Below are 27,769 nucleotides of genomic sequence, written 5' to 3'. Positions count from 1 at the left end.
TGATCATTCATACCCATCAAGATGCGCTGTTATTTCCTTCTCCAAACAGAGCGCGGAGTAAACACATTTTAGTAGCCGCCAGTGCACACGCTTCATTTTGCTTAAATGGAAATGAAAACTGTTTTTCTGCTGTATCAGAAAAAACATCTCAAAAGCATTTTTTCTGGACATATCGCAAAAGAAAGCCCGTTACCAGCGAAACTCAGCCTTGTCTTAGGCAACAAGATGGCTCTCAGTCGTACAGGAGTGGTCCATCAATGTAAAGGTTTCTTCAGCAGTCATCTGTACTTTAAAGGTGCCGGACATTTCGCTCCTCATCCGAAGAACTTCGTCAGCAAACCTCTGCTCTTGTCCGACTCTGTGCTCTAAGGTTCGGGGAGCAGTGGACGACTCCCTGAAGCTAATCTGATTACTACTTTTGTATGTCTGGTTATCTAATGGCTGGCTCTGATTGCCCCATTAGCACTGGTATCACCTCATTAGCATGACATTGTCATCAGATTTAGAATCAGGAAGCCTTTTATAGTCCCACAAAATTTGCAATGATAATGAAAATGAGGCCATAGTTACCAGCACAACTTTAGTTTGCTAAGTGTGGCTTACGTTATGCCTTGATTTGTGGTTCTTGTGGCGGAGGTTATTAGTTTGTCTGGGTGAGACAGTTTGGATGAACGATCCCGTTTTTCCCGCTTCTGTTGCGCAGCGTCCCGCTTTATCAGATGGAATCAACTGGTCACGTGCTTTCTCGATGACTGCGGGCTCACCGATTGAAACATCAGCGTTGTGCAAGAGTGGCAGGCTACTGATTAATTTCTGTTTCATGTTGTCTTCTAGTCGCGATTACACGGTTCATTATTCAGTTAGTGAGTCTGTCTGAGTAAATAAAATGCTTCGGGAAGGAGAGGAATGAACGCTCGCGCCGATGTGTTGGGATTTTCATTCACCCTTTGGGTCGTATGTGTTTATGTCATTCTTTAGAAGGCAGTGGTGGGCCGTGGTATTCATCTCTAGGCCTTCAGTAGTGCTAAGTCTGAATCAATCCAGACTGAAAAAAGTGTAGTGTGATTTACTACAAGTCCACTAGAGGACACCATTAGCCAGGAAATAACGGACCGACCTTTCTTAATGATGTCCAGTTTTTCATGAAAAGTCCATCTTGAAAATGGTTTTAACAGTAAATCTGTAACCAAATTAACGTCTTCGCTTCCTTCAGCCATTGTGGGTTAACGACACCGCTATTAAATCGACACCACAAATTATTTGCTTATGCAGCTCGCTACCGATACAGTGTGCTGGCTCTAACCAGTATGCTCTTTTCACAGAGTGGCTACTATGATTGGCTACTGACTAGCCAATCATGTGACTATCCAAACATAGTTTGGGAAAATGTTTCCAGCGCCTTCCAACGCCTTGGGTTGCCAACTCAAAATCTGATCTGGTTATAGCAACAGTTTCGTCGACATTGGTTTTTATGCTCCAGGGCCTGCAGAACTGATTGTGAATGCATCCAGGTAGATTTCTTTCCCTGGTAACAAATAATGGCTGAAATGTGATTGGTTAAATGCTTAAATACGAAAACACACATCTGGAAGCAGCACAACATGGAAAAGCAATGAAAGGAAGCTGAAAGACATATTGGAATGATTTAATAAGAATTCATGGAAAAAATATAATTCCCATCAGTACAATATTCTGATATTTTTAGACTTTGTAGGCCTTGACGGTCCGCCACTGTTAGGTCATCATCAAGACAAGATGGTAATCCGTCCGAAATGGGACTGTAATGCGACTGTAACCACAAACCCCGTCGATTTCAGCCCAGTGTCGCCCCATAATCCATTTTGATGAACGAGCATCTGTAAAAACGATGCACTCGTGGTGTAACACATCAACGGTTCAACAATAAAAGCAGAGACGATTAAAACATGGTCAAATATGGCACATTGGAGGCGTGAAGACAATAAATACGATGCTAGAGGGGCAAGGTCAGTCCAGGCCGGCCAAATGATATGTCAACGAATCTAACGATGTTATTCTTATCCTCGTTCATTTGCAGCCAACCGTCAGATATGTTTTCAATAATCTTGGTCAGTGAGAAAAGGAGATGACGCCAGTTGATTTTCTGGTTCAGGAATGAGTGACTTGCCTCAGGTGTCCCCTCTGCGAGTGCCTCATCGTTTCCATCCCCTTTAATCCATTTTGATCGCCTGCCTGGAGATTAGACATGATATTTTGTGTTCTCGTCACTAATGCCTTTCTTCATTCTTGGCTAACTTCCTGGTTGCGAAGGTTTGCAACTCTTTGTCTTCTGGTAAGCGTAAAAGCAGAATTTCCACTCGGGCAATATGAATTACAATTGACTCAAATTGTTTTTGCATTTGCTTTGTCATTCTCTCCCTTTTGTTGCTCAATTTGTTGTGCAGCATTTATTGTTTGCCCTTTTAAAGGACAACCGACGTCACTTTTTTGTTTTTTAACTGACACCAGAAAAACGCTTTATAGCATCTAAAATACTCAAAACATGCAATATGATATTTTTAGTCAAATGCAAAACACCAATAAAAATGACTTAAAGTGTCCAAAATCTGCAAAAAAATTGAGATGCGAATTGGGCATTTTCATAAAGTCCCGCCCCCCTTTCGTGATGTCACGCCAAGACGTCTTGCATTGCTCGTGAATCAAAACAATGGCTTCAGATTCGGAGAATATGCTTTCTTGTTACACATCCAGTTATGAATATGATTGAAATAGTCCTGATGAGCAAAGCATACATGTTTGCAATCGATTAAAGAATTTATTTGGGCCATTTTGAGGCAACATTGGGGGACAATCTCTCCACTCAAAAAAAAGAGGCTCAAAATGGCGACCAGCTCCGGAGAGGAATGAATCAGCTCGTTTCCACAGCTCTGATACATGTTCTTTCCATGGAGTTTGCCTCCCTCTGCTGGCGGCTTTTGGGTGTAAGACATGGTTTAAAAAAAACAGTACAGCAAAATACATTGACGTGATGGAAAGACGCTACAATGCGTCTTTTTTACGGTGAGGAGGCGGTCCTTTTCTGACGTCACGTACGGACTCGTCACCAACTCAAAAACAAGACTTCCTGAATGTTCAGCGCGAGTCTTAAAACGTAAAATATAGCCATATGCGGTGGAATCTTATTAAAATATGCCCAGTAGAAGTCATGTGAAGCCATTTTACAAATTATGGACACAACTTGTCTGGAGACGTCGGTTGTCCTTTAAGGCGATTTTTATCAGATGCGGTCTTGTGATATGCAATCGTATGGGATGGGCGGCTATTTCGTTTCACGTTACGAGAATTTTCCAAAGCATATGATACTGTTTTAGATTGATTTTCTATCCCCCTTGCAGCGGCAGCAGCAGCAATGGCAGCAAGCTTCTGCCCTTGCCACCGCTGTTGGTCGAATTTTAGTTTTTTTCCCCAGATATGTAATTCATCCCTAACATTGTTACAATGAACTCTTTTTTTGGTTGTTCTTCATGGATAGTAAAACACTTAATTGTCTTTTCATCTCCGAAAAAAAACCTACTCTTTCAAAGTCTACTTGGAACCCAAGTTTGCCAACTCATTATTTTTCATAATTCACGCTTTTGTCTTGATGATCTTTTCAGGAGTGTGATCACACTCGGTTGTGTTTATGCTTTGTGTTTCAGATATCATCTTTTTTATTGTACGATTTTGTGGCTTTCCCCGAGGCTGTTAGTGTCCCAATACAAATAATTTCTTTCTTTGCGAGCGCTATGCAGCTATGGAAGACATGAAATGTATTCCTCGCACGCATCAGCCATCAATTATTTGTCAAAATGTCTATCTAAAGATGAACTCCGACTGATAGACCGTTTTCTTCCAAACTCTGTTCATTACAAATGTAATAAACCTCCAATTGTTTCGCATTGTTGTGCCTGACTCCATTCTCTTTACATTTCAGCTCTTGGAAGGCAGTTTTACATCCCAGGTCAGCCACGAAGTTGATGGCCTCATCTTCCAGCCATGTGGGGTAAGTAAGGTCCACTTGAGAAACACAAATAAGCCCTGATATACTGAAATTGTGTTTGACTTGAGAAGGAGCTAAAATCTAATTTTTAATTGAAATAATTGTCCAACAGATAAGAGTGATGATAAATAATCCACGCCAGTGGACACGTAGGATCTTTGTCATTTTCAAAAAACCCAGTTAATTCCTAAATTATATGGGTCTGGAGTTATCTGAGCTTGAAATGGGGGCGGATGTACAAAATGCAATACAATATATACTTATTGATTTATATAGCGCTTTACCAACAGCTGAAGATGCATCAAAACGCTAACATGGACAAAAGGCAAATTTTGCCCTTTCACGGAAGGGAAAAAAACATTGCCAGAGGTCTGACCAGCGCTTTATCGCCGACTCCCCCTTCAAAGAAAAACCAACACTTGAATACATTCGGGAATGGCGCTTTACGTCATGCTTTTAAGTCCTGAATACATTCGGGAATGGCAGTGAATGAGTTAAAATACAATTTAATATGGTTGCGTTGCACACTTTGGGTTCAGTAAAAGCGCAGTTTTGATCTCATTATTTATCAGCCCAATTCAGAGTAGCGACTTGTTGCTGTAAAGACGCGTATAAATACAATGTATGATGATGATGATGATGATTATTATTATTACTGACTAACACAGACTATCAAATGCATCAGCATGTACAAGCAAGCGTTAACTTGTAAATTAAAAAAAAAACATTAGCAGCTGCAATGTGGGCTGAAGCAAAGCTCACCACGTCAACTCACAGAGTGAATGATTTGATGTCCTCACCATGGAAACGCACGGCAGGAGTAATTAGCTGTAATAAAATGATGCAGTCCTCAATAATGTTCAGTTTTGCTTACTCTCCATGTGGATTGTGACCACATTTATTGGAGGTTTAATATGCACTGCCGTAAAATGTATGACAGCATAATGACAGCCGTATAAAAATAGACCAACAAAATAATTCCAAAGCTTTCACCTGACCCGTAGCCACACCAACTCAATAGGAAGCAACAGTGGCAAACAGTTAAGGCGCGCAAAGCCTTCTCCGCTGGCCTAAAAATATTGGAATCAGGGACTGATGTTAATTATATTTTGTACATGAATTCTGATTAAATAATTCCAAAATGTCTTTCACTTTCCTTTCATTATTTTTCCCCTGTTGCGCTTTTTCCAGATGTGTGTTTTCGTATTTAAGCATTTAACCAATGACATTTCAGCCATAATTTGTTACCAGGGTCGGAAATCTACCTGGATGGTTCACAATTAGTTCTGCGGGCCCTGTCGCATCAAATGTGTCGATCAAACTGTTGCCCTAACCAATCAGATTTCGATGATTGATGAGCAATTACTTGTTTAAATGTAGTTTGCAAAGACTGCTCTGATCACAAGCCGCTCGTGACAAGCGCATACTGGCCAGAGCTAGCACACAGTCTCGGTAGCGAGCTGCATAAGCAAATATATGGTGTTGATTTAATAGCAGTTTTGTCAACCCTGAATGGCTGAATTAGGAGAATGGATATGGTTGGAGATTTACGTTAAATCAATTTTCAAGACGGAGTTTTCAAGAAAAAAAATATAAATAAGAAAGTTTGGTCAGTTATTTCCTGGCCAATGCTACCCTGTAGTGGACTTGTAGTAAATCACACCACACTTCTTTTCAGCCTGGATTGATTCAGACATAGCACTACTGAAGGCCTAGTGATGAAATCCGCGGCCTGCCACTGCAACATTTTGTTTTGGAGAATTACTGTGAATTTGTCGATATAGTCTAAAACCATTCCATCGCAACCAATGGGCTCAATTGCAGCATTTTATAGTCAGAACAAATCGGGATTCGTATCAGGTATGAAGCGAGCACGGCACAGCAATGCAGCCACTTCCAAAAGCTTTGTTACTCTCCCCAGTAGACGTATTGTTAATCTTTTTTTTTTTTTTTTGCGTGAGTGAGATTAGGTCTTGGGGTGGATTTTCGCGGGGCCTCGCTGCTGTGAACGGCCATTAATATTCGCACAAAGGATCTTACTGCAGTAGTGGTCGGTGTCTTATCAGGGCCACCGCAGAGTTTCACTGGAATATGTTTTCTTTGTTCACGGGATCTTAGCACCTTCAAGACCTTCGACTTTCAATGCTAATGGCTAATTTCAAAATGGATGATTGATTATTGACTATAGTTTGTTTTTCATCAGACAGCGCTTTGTTATAGCTTCAGCTGTTAAAACGGTCTATGAAGCAGTATATATCTGGGGTGTCAATGTTATTTTTTGCCGCGGGCCACATTGTAGTTATGGTTTCCTCTCGAGGACCGTTATGAATTTGGGGAACCCATTAGAATGTTTAAATCCCTTCAAATATTACATATAGAGCACACAGCAAATTAATGAATAACTCGTTTTCAAATCTGAAGTCAAGAATAATGACTTTTATTGTGGTTGACATCCAAAAATATGACATTTTGGCTCAGATTTTAGCAATCATCATGGAATTTAACAAGTTTGAATTGCTTTCGCAGGCCGAAAAAAATGATGAGGCGGGCCGAATTTGGCCCACGGGTCTTGACTTTGACACCAGTGGTATATATTGTATGTATTGTATTATAGATAGCTAAAAACATTATTACACAACATAATTTAAATAAAATAAATAATCTATAATAAATAAATAATAAATAAATAAACATAATTTTTAATTCATGTAATTTTGCTTTGCGTTATTTGATAATGTAATAATCGTGATTATTACATTGACAAAGAAAACAATCCATTCTGACCAGGAATTACTGTAATTGTACTGTAACTCTAATTACTGTAGTTGGGATACTCAGTGCAATTTCTTTTCTCGAAATACAGTAAAGTCTCGTTATATCGATATCGGATATATCGATAGTCCCGGTTATATCGATACTATTGCTATGCACGTACGGAGAAAATTACATGCAAACAGGGTCGGATATATCGATAGTCCCGGTTATATCGATATTTTTTCGGACTCCCTTGAATATCGATATAACGAGACTTTACTGTACTTCATTTTTTTTTACCCATTTAAACATTTTTGTGCAAAAATCATGTCAATCCACACACATTGTTCCTTGCGCACGCCAATTGTAATGGGATAATATTCTCCATGTTTGCTGTTATGGGGCCACACTGCTTATGTTTGTGTTCAATATTATAATGAATATACTATATGCCCATTGTTATCCATTGTATTGATTTAACAGAAAAAAAACACAACAAAAAAGCAGGCCTACCATGAAGTGCATCAGGATTGAATGAAGATAAAGATGACGTGTATTTTCAGTCTCCTTTTTGCTGAATGTTTTTACTCCGGATCACATGATATGGGATCATATTTTACGACTTTGCCAGTGTTGTTACCTCGCATCCATTTTCCTTCTTTCTTGTCGTTTATCTTCCATATTCCTCCGGCAAAGTGGAAACCGTGGAGCTCTTGTCTCTTCCTGCACAAATATGGATTGTAAAGGATCAAATGGAGGCAAGCTATTTTGGGACTTAAAAGGGCCGTAACAAATCTCTGATCTGCAGCCGTTCAGTAGCTTGTCACCTTTTCTGTTTGCTGCACCCTCTGGCTTCTACGATATACAGTCACCCTCCCCCAACATCCTCCATGTAATTTATTTCCCCACGGTGACTTGAAGGGTTATGATTTGGTCCTGCCAACAACACCTGATTGACAGTAGTTGTTGTTTTCACGGCACAAATCTCTTATCGAAGTCATGATGCCTAGGAATTTATATTTGTGATGCCTTTGTTCCCTCATGCAAGTGCAACCCCTCACTTGTATTTATTCTTTTCTTTATGTGAGCAGGGAGTTTTGATGTCACGAACTTGTTATGGGTTTGAGTGGCAGGTTTATCTCATTGCATATGCATTCAGATATATACGTTTTCTGCGGACTAATGAATTAACTCATTCACTACCAGACAATGTGCAAAAATGTGTCCACTCCAGTGCCAGGGTTTTTGCCATTTTCACTCAAATTGCAGGACCCACAGAATTTTGAGTTTTACAACTACATAAACATTCAATACAGCGTTAGAAATCTTAGCCTCTCTTGTTTCATCAGAAAAAAAAATGTTAATTCCTAAGTTATATGGGTTTGGAGTTATCTGAGCTTGAAATGGGGGCGGCTTTTCAAAATACAATACACACATAGGTATTTATATAGCGCTTTAACAACAGCTGAAGCTGGAACAAAGCGCTAACATGGACAAAAGGTAAATACTGCCCCCGTGTGGAAGGAAAAATAATTTCCAGAGGTCTGACCAGCGCTTTATTGGCTCCAAAATCCCCCCGCCCAAAAAAATAGGGTATGACGCTCCACATCACTTTTTTTCAATTCCCGAATAAATTCAGGAATGCCAGTGAATGAGTTAAGAGAACAGAATTGGTCAACAAAAACACCCTTTCAAAATATTCCTGAAATGTTGCCATAATACAAATTGGCTGTGCTTGATTGGCTGAGATAAATTGTGGGAATTTATAATTTCACGTACTCTGCTTTTGCAATTAAACACGTCATTAAAACAGGCAATGATAGCCCTCACCACCCCAGACTGCCTTTACTGTCCTTTTACTTATTTATTCAGATATTTGTTTGTTTATTGAGTTTGCTTTTGTCTTTTGTTTGGTCTAAGACAGGGCAGACATGTTTTTTCCCCTTCCTAAGTGAAGCAAGGGAACATTTTCGGTTGTACATAGGCTGAGTCCGTTAACCGTAAATGACATCAAATGGTTCGATTATCACCATAAATGCATATATGGAACTGTCGCGGATTGTAATTGAAGTGGATTTACATGGGACAAGGCATGAGAGATGGTCTCTTTTCATCAATGGATGCTACACCTTCGTGTTTGAAGTCAACTTTTAGCTTGAAACAAACATGCACATTTCACCATGACATCCCTGATCCACTGGTGAGAAGGACAACAAAGAGTGCAGAAAGTGCTTAAGATTGAATGATTGTCTGTGTATTTTGTGTTGTGTCACATTATTTGTTATTTAGTCGTTTTTTTTTTGACTTCAAGAGTGGCTGCCTTTACAGCAGGTCCTAGATTTTGCTTTTCTACTTCATTTCCTTTCTACTTACTGCCATCACCTTGCTGCTGTGGAATTTAAATTTCTCCACTGCGAGACTAATAAAGACTAATCCAATCCCACTACGTGGACAGTAAGATGGTAGAATTACATCCTGTAATATTGATGTGTCACTGACTTGCTCCAGACTCGAAAATACACACGTGCATGAAGTCAACGGTGGATGTCTGAAACATTTAAATGAGGTAGAAAGAGAGAAAAATTTGGCCACTTATAAAGCCTTTTGCATCACTGTCACGATCATCAGTCAGACGCCGGCCGCCTTTGCATTGCTCTCTGGGACCCGACGGGCAATTTCAAAGCAATCTGGCATTATTACATGGATATAATTTAGATACAAGTACGGCCGAACTCCAGCGCGCAACGCCAAGGTCTCTTTTCCTCTTAGGCAATAACAAAGCTTTTGTTTTGTGAAGTCCAATATGATCAACGATGAAATTCCAAATGGAAGTGCTGCTTGGTGCTCCTTGCCATTTGGGAATGCTTTTCACCATCGTGTGTGTTTACGCGGGTGCCCGATTGAGTTTGATCAGATTGGCGCTCCTATTTAGTCATTGGAGAGTGCACTTTGCGTTGAAATGGTTACAAAATCATTGAGGGCATCAAAGTAGTTGACGTTCAAATCCTTTTTCTCAGAAGGCGACAGGGTAGATTGTGACCTTCTCTGCCTCATTCTGCCACCCAAAATACAAAGAAAAATATTATTGTGCTATATTCAGATTTGTGATACCGATTTTTTTTCATTTTAACATTCATACACTGTTGATTTAAAAAAAAAGAAATTATTAACTCCTTCACTGCCATTCAGAAATTTTTTCGGGAATTGAAAATATGACGCAGAGCGCCATTCCCGAATTTGTTCGGGTTTTGTGTTTTCATGTTGGGTGCCGATAAAGCGCTGGCCATGGCTTCTGGCAATGCTTTTTCTTTTCCAGAAGCGGGAAGCGTTTCCCTTTTTTCCACGTTAGTGCTTTGTTCCAACTTCAGCTGTTGTTAAAGCGCTATCTATATAAACCAATTGCATTGTTTTTTTGAACAGCCACCCCCATTTCAAGCTCATATAACTCCAGACCCATATAATTTAGGAATTAACTCTTTTTTCTGATGAAAGAAAAAAAGTCTAAGGTTTCTAACGCTGCATTGAATGTTTACGTAGTCCTAAGACGGAATATTCTGTGGGTCCTGGAATTCAAGTGACATTGACAAAAACCCTGGCATTGGAATGGACACATTTTTTTGCAGTGAATTAGTTAAGTTACTCACTAATGTTAAGCAGATTCCTTACTTACAGACAGTGTATTGTCGGTGTTCAAATACCTGACATGTTTCGGCGACTACTTCCGCCTTCGTCAGAGTGTCACGGATGTTGCTGTGACGCGCCATTTTCAGCTGGTGTTGCTATGAGGGCGTGACCTACCTGTCAGAACTACCTGTCAAATACACCATATACAGACAAAAAGAAGGGTTCGCCATGGGGGACCCACTCTCTGCCATCATGTGTGGATTCTTCATGGAGGACCTGGAACAGAAAGCACTTTCAACAGCCCCGGAAATATACAAACCAACACTATGGAAACGATATGTGGACGACATCTTGGAAAAAATCAAAACAGGACACACGCAACAGCTTACTGAACACCTCAACTCCATAGACACCACAGGCAGTATCAAGTTCACCCATGAAGAAGAAACAAACCACTCCATCGCCTTCTTGGACTTGAACATACACCACACGGACAACGGGGACATCAAAATAAAAGTACACAGGAAACCTACACATACTGACCAATATCTCCTTTGGACATCTGAACACCCCACCATTCATAAGTTGTCAGTCGTCAGAACATTACATGAACGCACCACAATAATCACGGATCCGGAAGACAAAACACAGGAGGAAAAACATATACAACACGCACTGAAAAAATGCCAATATCCCCAGTGGGCAATAACTAAAGGGGCAGAGCAGGTCAAAAACAAAAACAACACAAGACAGGGAAGAAAGAAAAAGCAAACAAACAAACAAGAACTCAGAGCAATGGTAACACTACCGTACATAAGAGGAATCACAGAACGCATACAAAGGGCACTGAGGAAACACAACATAAACACACCGGTCAAACCACACACAACTCTCCGTCAAATCTTGGTACACCCAAAGGACAAAATACTCCCGGAAAACAAATGTAACTCAATATATGAAATCCCATGCAAGTCATGCAATAAATCATACATCGGGGAGACAGGAAGGAGTTTCAATACAAGAAAGAAAGAGCACAAGAACGAGTGCGAGAAGGAGACGGCAACAATCCAAACAAGAGCAATAAAAGAACAAGCACAACAGGAGCACCATAAATCAGCCATCACGGACCACTGCAAAAGAGAGAACCACATCATGGACTGGGAGAAGGCCAGAGTCATCCGCACCGAAGACAACAAACATCAGCGCTGGATCAGGGAGGCCATTGAAATCCGAAAGCGAGGACCAAGGACCATCAACAGGGATGAGGGAGCTTACATGCTCTCTACTACCTGGAGCAGCATCCTGGAGGGACGAGCGGACAGCGGGGGGCGTGGCTTGCCTGTCAGTTCTGACAGGTAGGTCACGCCCTCATAGCAACACCAGCTGAAAATGGCGCGTCACAGCAACATCCGTGACACTCTGACGAAGGCGGAAGTAGTCGCCGAAACATGTCAGGTATTTGAACACCGACAATACACTGTCTGTAAGTAAGGAATCTGCTTAACATTAGTTATCAAGTAGACAGGATGAATTTAGTACAACGAAGTTACTCACTAGTTACTTAGTAATTGATTACTTAACTGACTAAATACTTTAGTAATTGTATCTGCTCTCAAGGAGGTGCTACGACATTTCAACACAGCAGTCATTGAATCAATCCTGTGTTCTTCCATCACAGTTTGGTTTGGGCCGCCACAAAAATGGACAATGGACAGTTAGTATGGCGGGAAAAAAAATCATTGGTGCCGCCATACTCAATCTCAAGGACTTGCACACTGCAAGAATCAAGACAAAGGCACGGAAAATCCTACCAAACCCTACGCACCCTGCCCACTACCTTTTCTAGCTACTCCCCTCTGGCAGACATTTAAACAGCTTCACCATTAACTCTCTAAACAGTAACCCAAATATAATTGTACAGTGCCTCTTTGCAATTTTTGCACAACCCTGTGGAACAGCATCCCGTTATAATCATTGACGCTCCAGCTTTGTACTCACTTCAACCACTGTCTGCTTGATACTTTGCACATTGTCTCACAGTTACTCCTCAGATGTACCCCATATAGTAAGGAATTCGATTCGATTAGCCTTTATTCGTGTCCTCCATACTTATTTGTCATTTCTTTTTTATGATGATACTAGTGCAGCGTGTTCTACCAGAGACATTCCTTGTGTGTTCTTCATACTTGGCCAATAAAGATGATTCAGATGATACTGCGGTCACAGTGTACCACTTTGATCACTCGCTGCTTAATAAAATATAGTCACTGTAGACCATGTCTATCCATCTGTGTGGACATTTCACAAGCATCAGCAAGCTGTCTGGTGATTGATGCAGTCAACACAATCCTGTACGTCGATGAAGCCGGGTGTCATCATGTGACGTAATCGCAGCAGACATCTTGAGGAATCCTCTCTGTTTCTCTGACATCTTTCCTTGTGTGTATGGCACAAACGGACAGAACAACATCACGCCCAGTGTTTCATGATTCTTTGGAGTATTTGGGGACGGGTTCATGGGTCATCTATTCCTGCCTTCACCCACAATGAATTTACTTTTCTCATAAACCACAGCGTGTCATATCCTCTTAAATGTCAGGCACGCACGCCTAATCAAGAGGCTGTCTGCAAGCCTGCCATTATGGGATGTAGGGCACTATTAAAGATGACTGACATGAGGATCACGATTATGTGATCTCACCATGCAGTTTGATAAGAATGTGAGTTTTTTTTGTCAAAGACTTGAATATATTCGGCCATTTTCCACCAAGCCTTTTTTTCCAGTCAATTCTTCTACTTAGAAATTCCCCTCACAGATTGCTTAGCCAAGCCTGCGGGCGTATGGCCTTGACAAAGACACATTAAGTATTCCCGTACCGTTAAAACGGTTTGATTTTACAGCGGATTTAAAGTCTTGTCACTTCTGTGCAAAAACAAAAAGAGAAACCTTGGCATTTCAAAAAAGGGATCTTGTTGACCTTTTCTATCAACATAATATTCATCCAAGGACCTTTCTATGTTGCCGTGTGTCTGCAGAGGTACAAGCCCGGAAGGTGCGATGACATCCTGAAGTGGAAGCCCCCAAACCTCAATTCGGTGGACTTTCGCCTCAAAATTACTAAAGTCGGCGGCGAAGGGTATGTGAAATGCTATATCCCTTGCATTCTTCACACGTATCTCACTTTGCGTTTCAGTCGATAATATATCCCTTACATGCACAAGAAATTAACACACATGAATCTTTCCTGTCTATTTCTCACACCTCCTCCTCACCCCCCCCCCCCCCCCGTCCCCTTTTCCTTTCAAATTACCTCGGGGAACAATCGCTCTTATGAAACCACTGCAATAGTGTGCAGCAGTCCTTCCTTTTACTATATTGTCAGAGAATATTTGCTTTTAGAGCCTTTTAAGTGCAAAGAGCACGGCTGCCCTCCCATGTTTTTGTTTTCCTCCTCATTTAGTGGTCACCATCTGTAATATCAATTATTCAGATGCACCGGCGCTTATCTTTGTTTTTCAAATGTATGCCGAAGTCAAAAGATGACGAGTTATCACATCCACCTCACAGTTCTGAGGTTAGAGGTTTCAAGTCCTGGCTTCTGTTTTTCATGTACAGAATGCAGAGAGGATACATTGTCTGGTTATTTTACTCACATAATTTTCTTCGAGCACAGATTATCTGGTTGGCTGCAAAGCAATGCATAAGGAAAAGCACAACTGTTGCCTTGAGATAAAGAGAGCACATTTGTCAAACAAAATATGGTTGTCATCAATTTTTCAAGTTTTTTTTTATTTCCTTATTTTTCTCTTTTTTATATATTTTCCCCTGGGCTGTTGAATGTAATTTTTCTTCTTTAGCTTCTTTTGACATTTGGTGCAACCAGACTGTTTTTTTTTCAACGTTTGATACTTTAGTTGACCCTGCAATCAAATTCTCGGTTGCATTTTAATTAATTTTTTTTTTCATTTATGTTAAGGCAATTCACTATACTATAGATATATGTTGTATATATATGTAAAGAGGGTACAGCAAGTGCTGAAGAATGAATGCCTCTTTGTTGAATGAATGAATTTGTTATTCAGTTTTTTTTTTTTAAATTGATGTTACTTCCGGGTTTAGTGAACTCTGGTGTGTGTGTGGCTGCCACTGCTCACCCGCAGAAAAAATATCCTGTGACTGTAAAGTGTCCTTGAGAGTTTTGAAAGGCGCTTGTAACTGAAGTGTATAGATTTATTATTATTATTATTATACGAACACATTTTAAACATATTTTCTATTTCCTTACATATCGTTTTATTTTCTTGGACTTCCTGTCATGATGTCACATTCTGTCCGTCTTCACATCATTTTATTGTCATATTTTATTTTGAAGCAGATTCTTTACTTACAGACAGTGTATTATAGGTGTTCAAATACCTGACATGCACACCTGACATTTTCAGCTGGTGTTGCTATGAGTTGCTACGAAGGCGGAAGTATACGCCGAAACATGTCAGGTATTTGAACACCTATAATACATTGTCTGTAAGTAAAGAATCTGCTTCAAATTAGATATCAAGTAGACAGGATGAATTTAGTACAACAATTTTATTGTCATGGCGTCACATCCTGTCCGCTCATTACAAAAGGTCTCCCAACCATCTCTCTCTCTCTCTCTCTCTCTCTCTCTCTCTCTCTCTCTCTCTCTCTCTCTCTCTCTCTCTCTCTCTCTCTCTCTCTCTCTCTCTCTCTCTCTCTCTCTCTCTCTCTCTCTCTCATTTCCCCTCATATCTCGACCATCTGCGCGAGCTCCATTATGTGCCGTCCCAAAGATTAAAGAATCTTTTTGTTCTTTTGATTCCTACTTCATTAATAATGGCCCTAACAATTTCCATTTTGGAACAGTTAGTCAGCCATATAAACTCATTCACTGCCATTCACGAATTTATTCAGGAATTGAAAATGTGACGTATAGCGCCATTACTGAATTAGTTGTTGTTTTTTTTCTTGCTTGAGTGCCGATAAAGCACTGGCCACACATCTGGGAATGTTTTTTTTCCATTCCACAACTTTACCAGTACAACTATAGTTCGCTGATGAAGCTCTTCGGATGAGGAGCGAAACGTCCGGCACCCTCATAGAACTTCAGATGACAGCTGAAAAAGCATTTTCATCCATGTTAGCGCTTTGTTCCGGCGTCCGCTGTTGTTAAAGCGCTATATAAATCAGTATTGCATTGTATTTTGGACAGCTCCCCTCATTTCAAGCTCATATAACTCCAGACTCATATAATATAGAAATGTACTTTATTTCTCATAAAAGAAGAGAGTCTAAGGTTTCTTACGCTGCATTGAATGTTTATGTCATCGTAAACTTCAATATTCTGTGGGTCCTGGAATTCGAGTCACAATGACAAAAACCCTGGCACTGGACTGTACACATTTTTGCACATGCCTGGCAGTGAATGCGTTAATAGAGCAGTGACAAGAAAGGACAGACGCACGGCTCCATTACTGCAGCAGGCTCTTTTAATCTCCTCCCTTCCTCTCCTTGTTGACTATTATTACACGGAAGGATGCCAGGATGACAGATTCCGATTTCTACTCAATCTCTGAACGAGATTCGCAAGAGCCGCACTGTAGTTTGAGCTATCAGTTAGTGACAATAGCACCCTTTGTTTCCGACACACGGATGGTTCACTGAAATAAAACGGGAGGCCTCGCTCTGGACTCTTGGATTGTAATAGAGCTTGATTGTCTGCAAATAACAACGGGCTCGTGGTTGGGGGGGGGGGGCAATGAGAGGGTGCTGCGCACTGGGGCAGTGTGTGATTAAGACATCTGTTGGGCTTCATGAGACAGAAATACTGCACAGACACTTTCATTGTATGCACGCACACACACACACAGATGCAAATAAAACTCACCAAGGTGAGAATGAACTGTGCCGACAGCTCACAGTCACACTTTGTACGTAATGGGTGGAATCTTATTTTCTTTTCTGGACATTTTCCTCCGATTTATCTTCGCTTCAGCCTTGGATTGCGGACATAATGTCATTTTTTTTTCGGCACCTCAAGCTGCGCACAGAGACAGAAGGGCTCGCGGGGGTGCAATATCACATTCCCGTCATTCTGTTACTAGCTGCAAAATGGAAGCGGCGGTATGATGTCTTTGCACCACTCGAGATACTCTTGAGCTGCATCCTTCACATGCTATTAACTATCATCTATTTTTTTTTGTATCTTTACAGGCTGCTGCCTCAGACTGTCGGCTTGCTTTACGTCGGCAACTACGAGAGGCCCTTTGCAAAGATGAAGGTGAGAAAACGCTTTTAATGAATGACACATCTTGTCATCCTATTTAATGAATTCCGTTTTGGATTAGCCTTTATTAGTCTTGCAGTGGTGAAATATACATTTCATAGCAGCTAAGTGATGAAAGTAAGAGGAAAGGAAAGGAAGAAGTTGAAAAACAATACAGGAGCTGCTGTAAAGGCAGCTACAATTGTGGCGCCATCTTGAAGTCAAAACATAAACAAAACAAAAAAATAACATATAATGTGACAAAAAAACAAAATACACAGACAGTTGTTCAATCTTAAGTTCTTTCTACACCATCTTCGTTGTATAAAGCAGTTCTAGATGAAAGGAGAGAATGAAAGTTTCTTTTTCACCAGGGGATCAGGGACGTAATGATGAAATATGCATGTCTGCTACAAGTTATCCAGTAATGACATTCAAATGGCACTGACATTCCTCCCAAATCTATTAGTTAAATAGCTAACTAGCTAATTATCTAGCTAGCTAGCTATTAGCTGGCTAGTTAGCTCGGTTTCTATCTATTGGAGGTAGTTCCGGGTTGAGTGAACGCTGGCACGTGTGGCTGCCGCTGCTCACCCACAGAAAAACGTATCCTGTGACTGTAAAGGGATCTTGAGAGTTTTGAAAGACGCTTGTAAATAAAATGTATTATTTATTATTAAATCAAAAACATTTCTGGCATATTCGTGCTGCCGAAAAGGCGCGACCGCTCAGCAGAGTCTCCTCCTGAATGAATGGCGTGGCCAAAAATGCTACAAAACAATCTATATCCGTTCCCGATGACGCACAACAACTTGTAGTGACTAAAGAAAACAAAAAAAGCAAAGCTCGTGAAAGCACTTGCTGACGGCTGCCTCCTCGAGCGCCATCTTGGACTTCTTTTTTCTGTTTTCAATAGTCTGGTGTGATGTGGGTGCAAAGTGTCATATTCTCGTAATCACAATAAACAGTGTCCCGAATGCCTTATTTCTTTGAGACACCCCCTCCTCCTCCCGCGAGCCACTATAGGAGCAAATATGGAACAGGATGATCCTCTTTGAGCTGATTTACGGACATCTCGGTCATACTTTTGACACGCGATGCATCACTTATGAGCCTCTGGAAACTGGTGTAAATAATTAGTCTCGCTAATTATTTATACCTCTTCTACTACATTTTCACTCCCATTTTTTGATGCATAGCCGCTACAAGGCTTGAAATGATACGGAGCCATTTTTCCTAAGCCCGTCGGCGGCACATTATAGCGTAGTTCTACAGATACATGAGCCATGAGCTCCTTTGTCATTGAAAATTTGACAGTTGCCTGACAGACTTTGTCACCATAAATGAGAATAAGCGCTTCTCATCATCGGGCTACTTCTTTCTCATGAAACTCCCACAGTCTGAAAATGGGAACTTTGCTTTAAAATCCATTCATTCTTTTCTGTAAATGGATAAATGCCTCATTTAGGCTGACTTCCTCATTTTTAACCAATTGAGTAACTTTGTAATGACGACTTGAAAAATAGTATGGCTTTGTTTCACAGTAACACACTGTTACTGTCATGCTTTCCCCCCCTACCCGTAACCCGGGCAACGTTTTCCCCATACTGTACATACAGTAACACAAACACCACAACGTTTCTAGTCAATTCAAAAGTCATTAACTCATTTACTGCCATTATCGAAACCATTCGCGAATTGAAAATATGACGTGGAGCGTTCTTTCCGAATTTTTTTGGTTTTTGGTTTTTCTGGCGGGAGATGCCGATAACGCGCCGGTCAGACCTCTGGCAATGTTTTTCCCTTCCACAAGGGGGCAGCATTTGCCTTTTTTACAGCCGCCACCACTTGCCCACATATTACTCCAGACTCATAATTTAGGAATTAACTATTTTTTTTTCCAATAAAAGAAAAAGATTCCTTACACTGCATTGAATGTTTATGCACCATATTTTCCGATGTGTAAGGCGCACCGCAGAATAAGGCGCAAACCCAATGAATGTGGTATTTTCAAACCTTTTTCATATATATGGCCCACCTGACTAAGGCGCACCTAAGAAAAAAAGTATTCCAAATATAATACATGAATATATCAAAGTTTTTCTAATCTAAGGTATACCACACACTCTTCTAATTTGAGTGAAAATGACCAAAACCCTGGCACTGGAGTGGACACATTTTTTATCATTAATATCTCAAGTCCCCATCTACAGTATGTTGGGATATACAAATACCACTAAGCTTCTGTCATCTGCATTAGTGCAACGGTCGGAGAAAAAAAAACTCCTGCCAAGCGTTTTGACAACTATGAAACACGCATGTGCTGCCAGAACCAACAGATTTGGACAGATTATGTACCAGGTGTTCTGGGGGAAAAGTGGCAGCCAACATGTCGACCTACACCAGCAGGAAGAGGTTCAAGCCTGTAGCTTGCCTGTACTGTCCTTCACTTGTCTGCCAGCATTCCCGGAATGCATCGTCGCCATCAACATTCTGTTTGAGTCTTTCCTCGCTGCTATTTCCAATCACATGCTTGTGTGGAATATGGTTTATTTTCTTATATCGAGCAACCCAACTGTGTCAGTCATTTTTTGTAACGGGCCACATTGTAGTTACAGTTTCCTCTGGGGGGGCCGTTATGAATTTTTTTGAAGCCATTACAATTTTTCATCTACACTACATATACAGCGCACAAACAAATTAATGATTAACTAGTTTTTAATTTTGAAGTAAAAAAGAATGTTATTGTACTTTACATAAGAAAAATTGAAATTTTGGTTGGTTAGCAAACATCATAGCACTTCAGTATCAAAATCATAAATCCTTTCATAGTCCCACAATGTGGAAAGTTCCAATCCACAGCAGCAATTTGTAAGGAGGTGGCGGGTAAAAAAAGATTTTAAAAGAAAATATTCTAAATTTAATAGAAATGTCAGAGGACTGAAATGTAAAACTGTGCAACAATGTTGTATAAAGAACAGTACACAGTGCAAGCAATAAAAAAAGGATGCTTGATTTGCTTTTGCGGTCCGAAAAAGTGATGTGGCGGGCCAGATTTGGCCCCCGGGCCTTAACTTTGACAGCTGTGCACTAGGCATAATTTGGTTCTTTTATTTCTATATTCTGTGGCCGTGATGTCCTAATATGGTACGCCAGTTACCAACATGCCCCTGCTGTTTCTTTTTAGTCTTGCTAATTTGTGTGTCTGAAATGCACTTGATGGAACTTGGCCGCATGGCTCGTGTTCACCATCTTCCTCCCTCGCACGGCGTCTTGCTTCCTGTGTGATATATATGGCGCCCCCGCTGTCAGCCCAGATGCCCCACACCCCGGGAAGAATGAAGCCCTCGCGTCCAATCCGCGGATCTTGCCAAACTCCTTTGCTTTCTTGGCTGATTTTCCTTGCCTGACCTTTTCTGAATGTCAATGTTCCCATGCGAACCTGGACGACATGCTGTTTGACGGTCTCTATTGGTGTTTGCTTGCCTTTTGTCCACCGAGGCGCTCTTTCAAGTTGGTCCTCGTTGGTTACCATGGCAAATAGCGATATGTTTTTGACTTCTTTGTTGTCAAGCTCTGATGTGAATCTTAAGTGGACGTGCTTTTCTGTTCGGATGCCAAACGGATTGTTTTCATCTCAATTATAAGGAAGTGAGTCCAGATCTGGATCACAGCTTTGAGCGGCGTGTCTTCCAGAACTCATCTGTTGTTTTGTTTGGTGTACTATCCCACTGCATTAAATTCTGCCGCGACTGAGAAATCTATTTTGTTTGGTTAAGCCATGAAGATATTCTCGTAGGAACTCGGCAAAATCCCGACATAGCAAGGAAGCCTTTTATATTACCACAGCTTCATATGTGGTTTGGTTGATCAAGCAGGATGAAGTGGTATCGTAAACTGACATCTTTGAATAATAATATTCATACAGTGATACCTTGGCTTCCGAACGCCTTAGCTAACGGACTTTTCGCCTTACGAACATTAAATTTGCAAGAATATAATCTTGGCATACGAACTAGTTTTCGGGAAACACACAGAGCGCCACAATGGCTGGCGGACTTGTTTTCGGTGGAAGAACACCAAACCACACGGACGAACAGCGCCACCGTGGCTGCCGGACTACTATCCCACACCCAATGTCTTTGAGTGCACTCAGTGCAGACGTGGTTTGTTATGGAGTGGATACTTTTGCTTTTTTGGGACCGAAAAAGACCCCACCACAGGCTAGTGTTAATCCGAAGAGGACACAAAAGTAAATTACGGTCAGAAGAAGGAGATCCTCGAAAAATACGAACGAGGTTTGAGTTTGTGTGATTTAGCGTCCCAGTACCAGTATGCTAAGTCGACCATTGCTACGTGTGGCTAAGGGTGTTTCTGTGTTGACTAAGCAACTTTTTCAGGCAATACTATAGGTTGAAAAACTTCTGTTGATTTGGATTAACAAAAAGCAGGTAGTAGGGGACCGTGTGTGAGGGTATTATTGCTGAGAAAGCATAGCAACTTCACTCGGATATTGTCAAAAGGCAACTACATCAACGACCATCACAAAAGTAAATAAAACAACTTTATTATACTGTACAGTTTATTTCTTTAATTACAATACAATAGCACATTTATTATACATACAATAACGTATATTTTGTGTCATTTTAAGGCTTATTTAGGAGAAACTTTTGTTTTATGGGGACCCGGAAACTGATTATTCTATGGGAAATTAATGTTTGGAAAACACACTTTTCACCTTACACACACTTTCTGTGAACCAATTAAGTTCGTAAACTGAGGTATCACTGTATACTGTACTCGAACACACACTCTAGAGGATTTGCACATTGCAAAAATCAAGACAAGAGCGTGGAAAATCCGACTGGACCCTCCACACCCTGCCCACCACCTTTTCCCGCTACTCCCCTCAGGCAGGCGTTACCGATATATGCGCACCAAATCCAGCAGACATCTAAACAGCTTCTTCCACCTAGCCATTAACTCTAAACAGTAAGCCAAATCTAACTGTATAGTGCCTCTTTGCAATTTTGGACCACCCTGTGGAACAGCATCCCATTATAATCATTGTAGCTCCCACTCTGTACTCCCTTGAACTGTCTGCTTGATACTTTGCACATTGTCTCGCAGTTACCCAGTAGCCCATACACTAAAGTTTTCAATTAGATTAGCCTTTATTAGTGTCCATACTTATCTGTCATGTCTTTTTTATGATGATACTAGTGCAGCGTGTTCTACCGATGACAAATTCCTTGTATGTTCTACATACCTGGCCAAAAAAACATGATTCTGGTTCTGATAACCAGAGTTTAGTTCTGCTCAGCTATTCGTGGGGCGACCATCTCGCCTTCGCTTTGTGTAGTAGCCAGGCAACGGATTGGATGTTGTTTTCCTGCGTCGGAGTGTTTGACCTTCATGAAGGTGGGCAGATGCCTTCATGGAGGTGGCCAACTCTGTCATCATCGGTGAGAATGTGACAATGCCTGTTGTGTGGTATTTCCTTCGAAAGCCTCGAAGGTTGCAATCTTTGGGATTTAGAACATTGTATCCAATTTCATAGACAATACAGTTGTTTCTAAAACATTTGAGTATATATATTTTTTTAGCCGAATCGCAGCAGATGACATTTTACACGCTTATCAGTTCAATGACGGGACTTTTGGTGATCCTTTAGCACACAGGTGTCAAAGTCAAGGCCCGGGGGCCAAATCTTTCCCGCCACATCATTTTATTCGGCCCGCACAAGCATATCAAACTTGTGACAGTCCATGATCATCTATCGAGCTAGCTAGAGAGTGAGCTATCTTGGTGTCTTTCTATTCAGCTATCTGGCTAATCCCTTACATCACAGGTGTCAAAGTGAAGGCCCGAATGCCAAATTTAGCCCGCCACATCATTTTATTCGGCCCGTGAAAGCAAATCAAGCATGTGAGATTCCATGATCATCTATCGAGCTAGCTAGCGAGTGAGCTAGCTTAGTCTCTTTCTATTCAACTATCTGGATAATCCCTTACATCACAAGTGTCAAAGCCAAGGCCCGGGGGCCTAATTTGGCCCACCACATCATGTTATTCGGTCCGTGAAAGCAAATCAAGCATGTCACGAGCCATGCTGCTTGCTGCAGTCTGAACCAAAATTTCAAATTGTCGTATGTAAACCACAATAACAGTCATTATTTTTGACTTAATATTTGAAAATTAGTTATTCATTAATTTGTTGTGCGTTCTCTATGGAATATGTGAAGAGAATTAAATATTCGAATGTTTTCCCCGAATTTACAACGGCCCCCAAGAGGAAACCGTAATTACAATGTGACCCGCCACAAAAAAATGACTTTGAGACCCTTGCTTTAGCATATTCGGTACTCAAAGTACATTGTTTCAAATGTAGCAACCTCCATTCGGATTGGCCATGATTTACCTCGGTGTGGGGTGCATCATTTTCGTGGACAAACGTCCCTTCAAAATGTAGCAAGTAGCGCTGTTCGCTGGCTAGTTATATTATTTAGACATTTGACGGCGCTGTGATTAGCCTTCATACAAAATTCCATCCATCTATTCCTCCCCACAAAAAAACAGGGAGGCAAGATATAATTACTCCTCACTTTCTCAAAGTTGAGTCGCGGCCGCCTGTGTGCCAATATATTCCCCCGAATGTTAATGGATATTTAATGCGTTTTCAACGCCACGGTCACTGCAGTCACTGAATTTCATTGATGACATTCAAATGATGCCTTGTACTCTGAGCCAGCTGGAACCGGATCTCACTCTTCCAGAATTCCGCGGTGGGCTAATAAGTATAATTGGCAATCATCGCAACAGTCGTACGACGTTGTCCTCCCTGACCTGCGAAAAAGTAAAAGAGCGTTTTGTATTGTTTGTTACTTGCGCAGGCCACCAAAGAGTTGAAACTGTACGATAACAAGATCATCGAGTGCACCTTTGACAACAACAGCTGGGTGTTCATGAGGCAGAGGATAGACAAGAGCTTTCCAAACTCCTACGACACTGCCATGGGTGAGTCTTTTTAATTTTTTTTAGCACCGAAGAAAGCGCTAAAGGTAAGTCAACATCCATCCATTGTATCTTATTCTTGCGGGACTGAAGGTATCGGGGTGCTGACTTCACCCTTTTTACACATGCCGGCTGACCCGTTAAACACTAAGCAACAGAAAATACACTGAAAGAAGAATATGAAAGCAAAACTTATTGAGCCTTTCGTCTTCTGGGCTGCCGGCTGTGCTGATGTGAGACCGTGTCTGCAAACGCGGCTTTTATCCGCAGGGCTGCGGTTCTGCCCCCTTTGCAAAGCGATGGCCTTTTGCGCTCATGTCCATATGCCAATAATCGGTCTATTAATTTGCATATTAAACATTCTGAGTAACAAGGGATGTCTTCCAAATTGCTGCGTTCCTCTTCTCTGTGCATGTCGATTCTTCGGGTTTGAAACTATCCTCTGTATGTCTTGTGTGTACCGTATTTTCCGGTGTATAACGCACACCCCCAATGACTTGTATTTTTAAAACTTTTCCATACATAAGACGCACTGCACTATAAGACACACCTTCAGTGAATGAAAAAGGTTTAAATATAATATATAAATACAAACAATATAAGGCACACCACATTATAAGGCGCTACAGTAGAGGCTGGGGTTACGGATGACTTCTTCTAAAGGGGCAAATGGAGTCAGTGGCTGCTGACAGTAGTTGCGAGACCTGTTGTGGCCTGCGTATAAGGCGAAGGGTCATCTTTTGAAGAAAATCAAGGCTTTAGGGTCCGCCTTATACACCGGAAAATATGGTCATTTGCATATTTAGCGTTCCACTTTTCTGCGCATGTCGATTCCTCCGGTTTGGAACTACCCCCTATTTCTTTGTGTATATGATTTTAGGGGGGTTCACAAAAAACACCGGTTTCTGATCAAAAAGCCTCCCCACTCCTCTAAAAAAAGAGTCCAAAAACAACAAGCAACATCATGCAACAAGCAACAAGCATCATCATGAATTCTAAAATTTAAGAATGACTTTAGTTGTAATTATATATCGCGTTTCAATCATCTTCTTTGATGGTTCCACTTCATGGCACTTCAGCTCGCAATTCAGTTTCACCTGCAGGTAGTTTGTGACTGTGACGACTACCATTGATTTCCAATACTCCCTGTTAATTTTTCTTGTATGGGATAATACACGTTTAATGTCTGGAAAATCTAGCTTTGCACGTACCTTTCACTGTTTATTAATTACGCAAGACAGAATCACAGTTCACAGGTACGTAAGCTTGAGTAAAATTACAGTGCATAGTCACAATAATTTGGTAAACAAAATTAACTCATTCACTGCTAGACATGCAAACAATGTGTCCACTTCAGTGCCAGGGTTTTTGTCATTGTCACTTGATTTCCGGGACCCACTGAATATTGAGTTTTAGGACTACATAAACATCCACTGCAGCGTAAGAAATATTAGACTCTCTTCATTCATCATAAAAAAAAAGTTCATTCCTAAATTAGATGGATCTGGAGTTATCTGAGCTTGAAATGAGGGTGGCTGTTCAAAATACAATGCGATACATACATATTGGTTTGTATAGAGCTTTAACAACAGCTGAAACTGGAACAAAACGCTAACATGGAAAACATGGAAATGCTGCCCCTTTATGGAAAATAATAAACATTGCCAGAGGCCATGGCCAGCGCTTTATCGGCTCCCAAGCATGAAAAAATAAAACCCAAACAAATTTGGGAATGGCGCTCTACGTCGTATTGTCAATTCCCAAATAAATTTGTGAATGGCAGTGAATGAGTTGAAAACGTGCTAATTGCAATGCGAGATTCTCACAATCAAACGACTACAGACCAACTCGGTCCATTGTCTCTTTGCCATAACGGTGACAAAATCAACGCGAGACATCATGGATGGAAAACATACAGATTTTAAATGTACAAATTACGCCGAAACTGTACAACTTGACAGGTATGGATATGCCTTCTTCCAAACACCCTGTACAAAAAAAAAAATCATCACACACATCGTGAACACGCAGCAGCTCCCCTCTCCCAGCAAATTGGCGTTTTCGTGTTTATTATGTTTGTTAAAGTCATTATAAGTGCCTTTCATGCTGGATCAGAGAGGACAGTAATTTCATCTGTGCTGTATGTCATGCATATAGAATATTTGACAATAAAGCTGACTTTGACTTGACTTTGATCTATATCAGCCAATGAGTGGATTCCAGTGGACAAAACTAAACAAATTAATCAAACCTCCCACATGGCTTCAACAACAATTTCCTCTCGCCGCTCCTTGACGATTATCCTTCCTTCCTACCTCCTTGTCGTTTCCCAGCGGTATGTAAAAGCATCCAAGAACCCGTCACCAAGAAAATCTTGTTGGAGTACGTGGACCGTTGTCCCCAGGCAGTCCAAGCCCAGACCCGCAAACACCAAACAGACGCAGACTCTCAGCTCATGCCTCCTCCTCCTCCGAAGAGACCGAATCGGTCCATCCAATAGACTCCAATGAAATACCCTTGGACCACTCCGGACTTTTCTACAGACGCTGTCCATTCATAGCACCGGTCACCTCTGCCTGATGGAAATTCATATATTATGGCGTCCATTTGATTTACCTAGTTACAGTAAAGTCTCGTTATATCGATATCGGTTATATCGATAGTACTGCTTATTACGATACTATTTCTATGAACTCAAGGAGAAAATTACATGCCCGCAGGATCGGATATATCGATAGTCCGGTTATATCGATATTTTTTCCGACTCCCGAGAATATCGATATAACGAGACTTTACTGTATATTGTTTGTAGTTTTAATTGCTGGTGTCTTATTCAAATAAACAGAAAAAATGCTGATTTGGAGTATGAACGCTTTGTGTCGGTGGTGGCCTATTTGTATTGAAGATGTAAACATCACCGTCATCAGCAACAAACATAACCTGTTGAATTTTCAAATAAATACAGGAAAAAAACAGTCCCTTTTAAATGTCGCTTTGTTTATGCATGTGTAAGTTATTTTTTTTCTGATGAAAAGAAAAGAGCATTATTCAGATCTGGCTTGGACGCGTACAGATGAAGCCCATCTGTAGCTTGAATGACCGCGCAGATGGTTTGGGATGTAACAGTGATGACACATGCGTCACAAACATTCCCCCAATCAATCTGCTTTAAAAAAATATATACTGTTATTTATTTTTGGTCATTTGAAATCTCAAATGGAGTTTCCTCCTTCCTGGAAGCAGAATCGATGAAAAGGTTTCTTCAGCTGTCCTCTATACTTCTTTGAAGGTGTCGGATGTTTTGCTACTCATCCGAAGAGATTCGTCAGCGAACTAAAGTTGTGCTGGCAACTGGCCCTTTATCCCTAATTGACAAAGGTGTCAGTGCCAGACCTCTGCTCTAATAGGTTCCTGCTCTAAGCTTGGCGGAGCAGTAGACTACTCCCTGAAGCTAATCTGATTACTTCTTTTGTTCTGTCTGATTACCTCTAATGTTATATGCCTGGCTCTGATTGCCCCATGAGCGCTGGTATCCCCTCATTAGCATGACATTGCCATGCTAATCAGAGTCATAATCTGAACGCATTTAATAGTCCCACAATGGGGAAATGTGCTAATGATGAGGCCAGAGTTACCAGCACATTTTTAGTCCTCTGACGAAGCTTTTCGGATGAGGAGCGAAACGTCCGACACCTTCAAAGATGTACAGCTGACGGCAGAAGAAACCTTTTCATCGATGGCTGACTCATCTATGACTGAGAACCTACTCAGACGACCTGGAAGCAGAATGTCTCTACATTTTGAGAAGAGGGTGACGCTATTTGGTTTAGTCATGCGGTGTTGAAGATCGAGAGAATCAATGTCATTGGCTTATATGAGCATATAAGGGGGCGGGAACAAATCGAGTTTGCATGTATTTTAAGGCCAAATGCCTGCCAGTGCCGAAGGCGAATGTTGTTGTAAGAGTAGAGATGGATGAGATGCACTCGCTGGCTGACTCTCATCAAAGTCTTGTTCACCTTCTTGCAGTGATGCATCGTTGCACTCTCGGAATATCCTCAACAGCAAACATC

At 41.1% G+C, this 27,769-nt stretch overlaps 1 protein-coding gene across 1 annotated transcript in view; it reads left to right on the top strand.

Annotated features, from left to right (window-relative positions):
- rngtt (RNA guanylyltransferase and 5'-phosphatase) overlaps nt 1-26,671 on the top strand; it is a 63,402-nt gene extending 36,731 nt beyond the window's left edge. The window contains exons 12-16 of the mRNA XM_089022108.1: nt 3,953-4,021; nt 13,433-13,533; nt 16,629-16,695; nt 23,576-23,699; nt 26,030-26,671. Coding sequence (XP_088878234.1) covers nt 3,953-4,021; nt 13,433-13,533; nt 16,629-16,695; nt 23,576-23,699; nt 26,030-26,196 — 528 coding nt within the window. The 3' untranslated portion in view covers nt 26,197-26,671. The remainder of the gene's footprint in view (nt 1-3,952; nt 4,022-13,432; nt 13,534-16,628; nt 16,696-23,575; nt 23,700-26,029) is intronic.
- The last annotated feature ends 1,098 nt before the right edge of the window (nt 26,672-27,769 follow it).

Source organism: Hippocampus bargibanti, linkage group LG19, assembly GCF_051943395.1.
Source record: "Hippocampus bargibanti isolate YZ-2025 linkage group LG19, ASM5194339v1, whole genome shotgun sequence".
Taxonomy (NCBI): Eukaryota; Metazoa; Chordata; class Actinopteri; order Syngnathiformes; family Syngnathidae; genus Hippocampus; species Hippocampus bargibanti.
The sequence above is the reverse complement of the archived record's forward strand: the minus strand, read 5'-3'. Positions and strand labels throughout refer to the sequence as shown.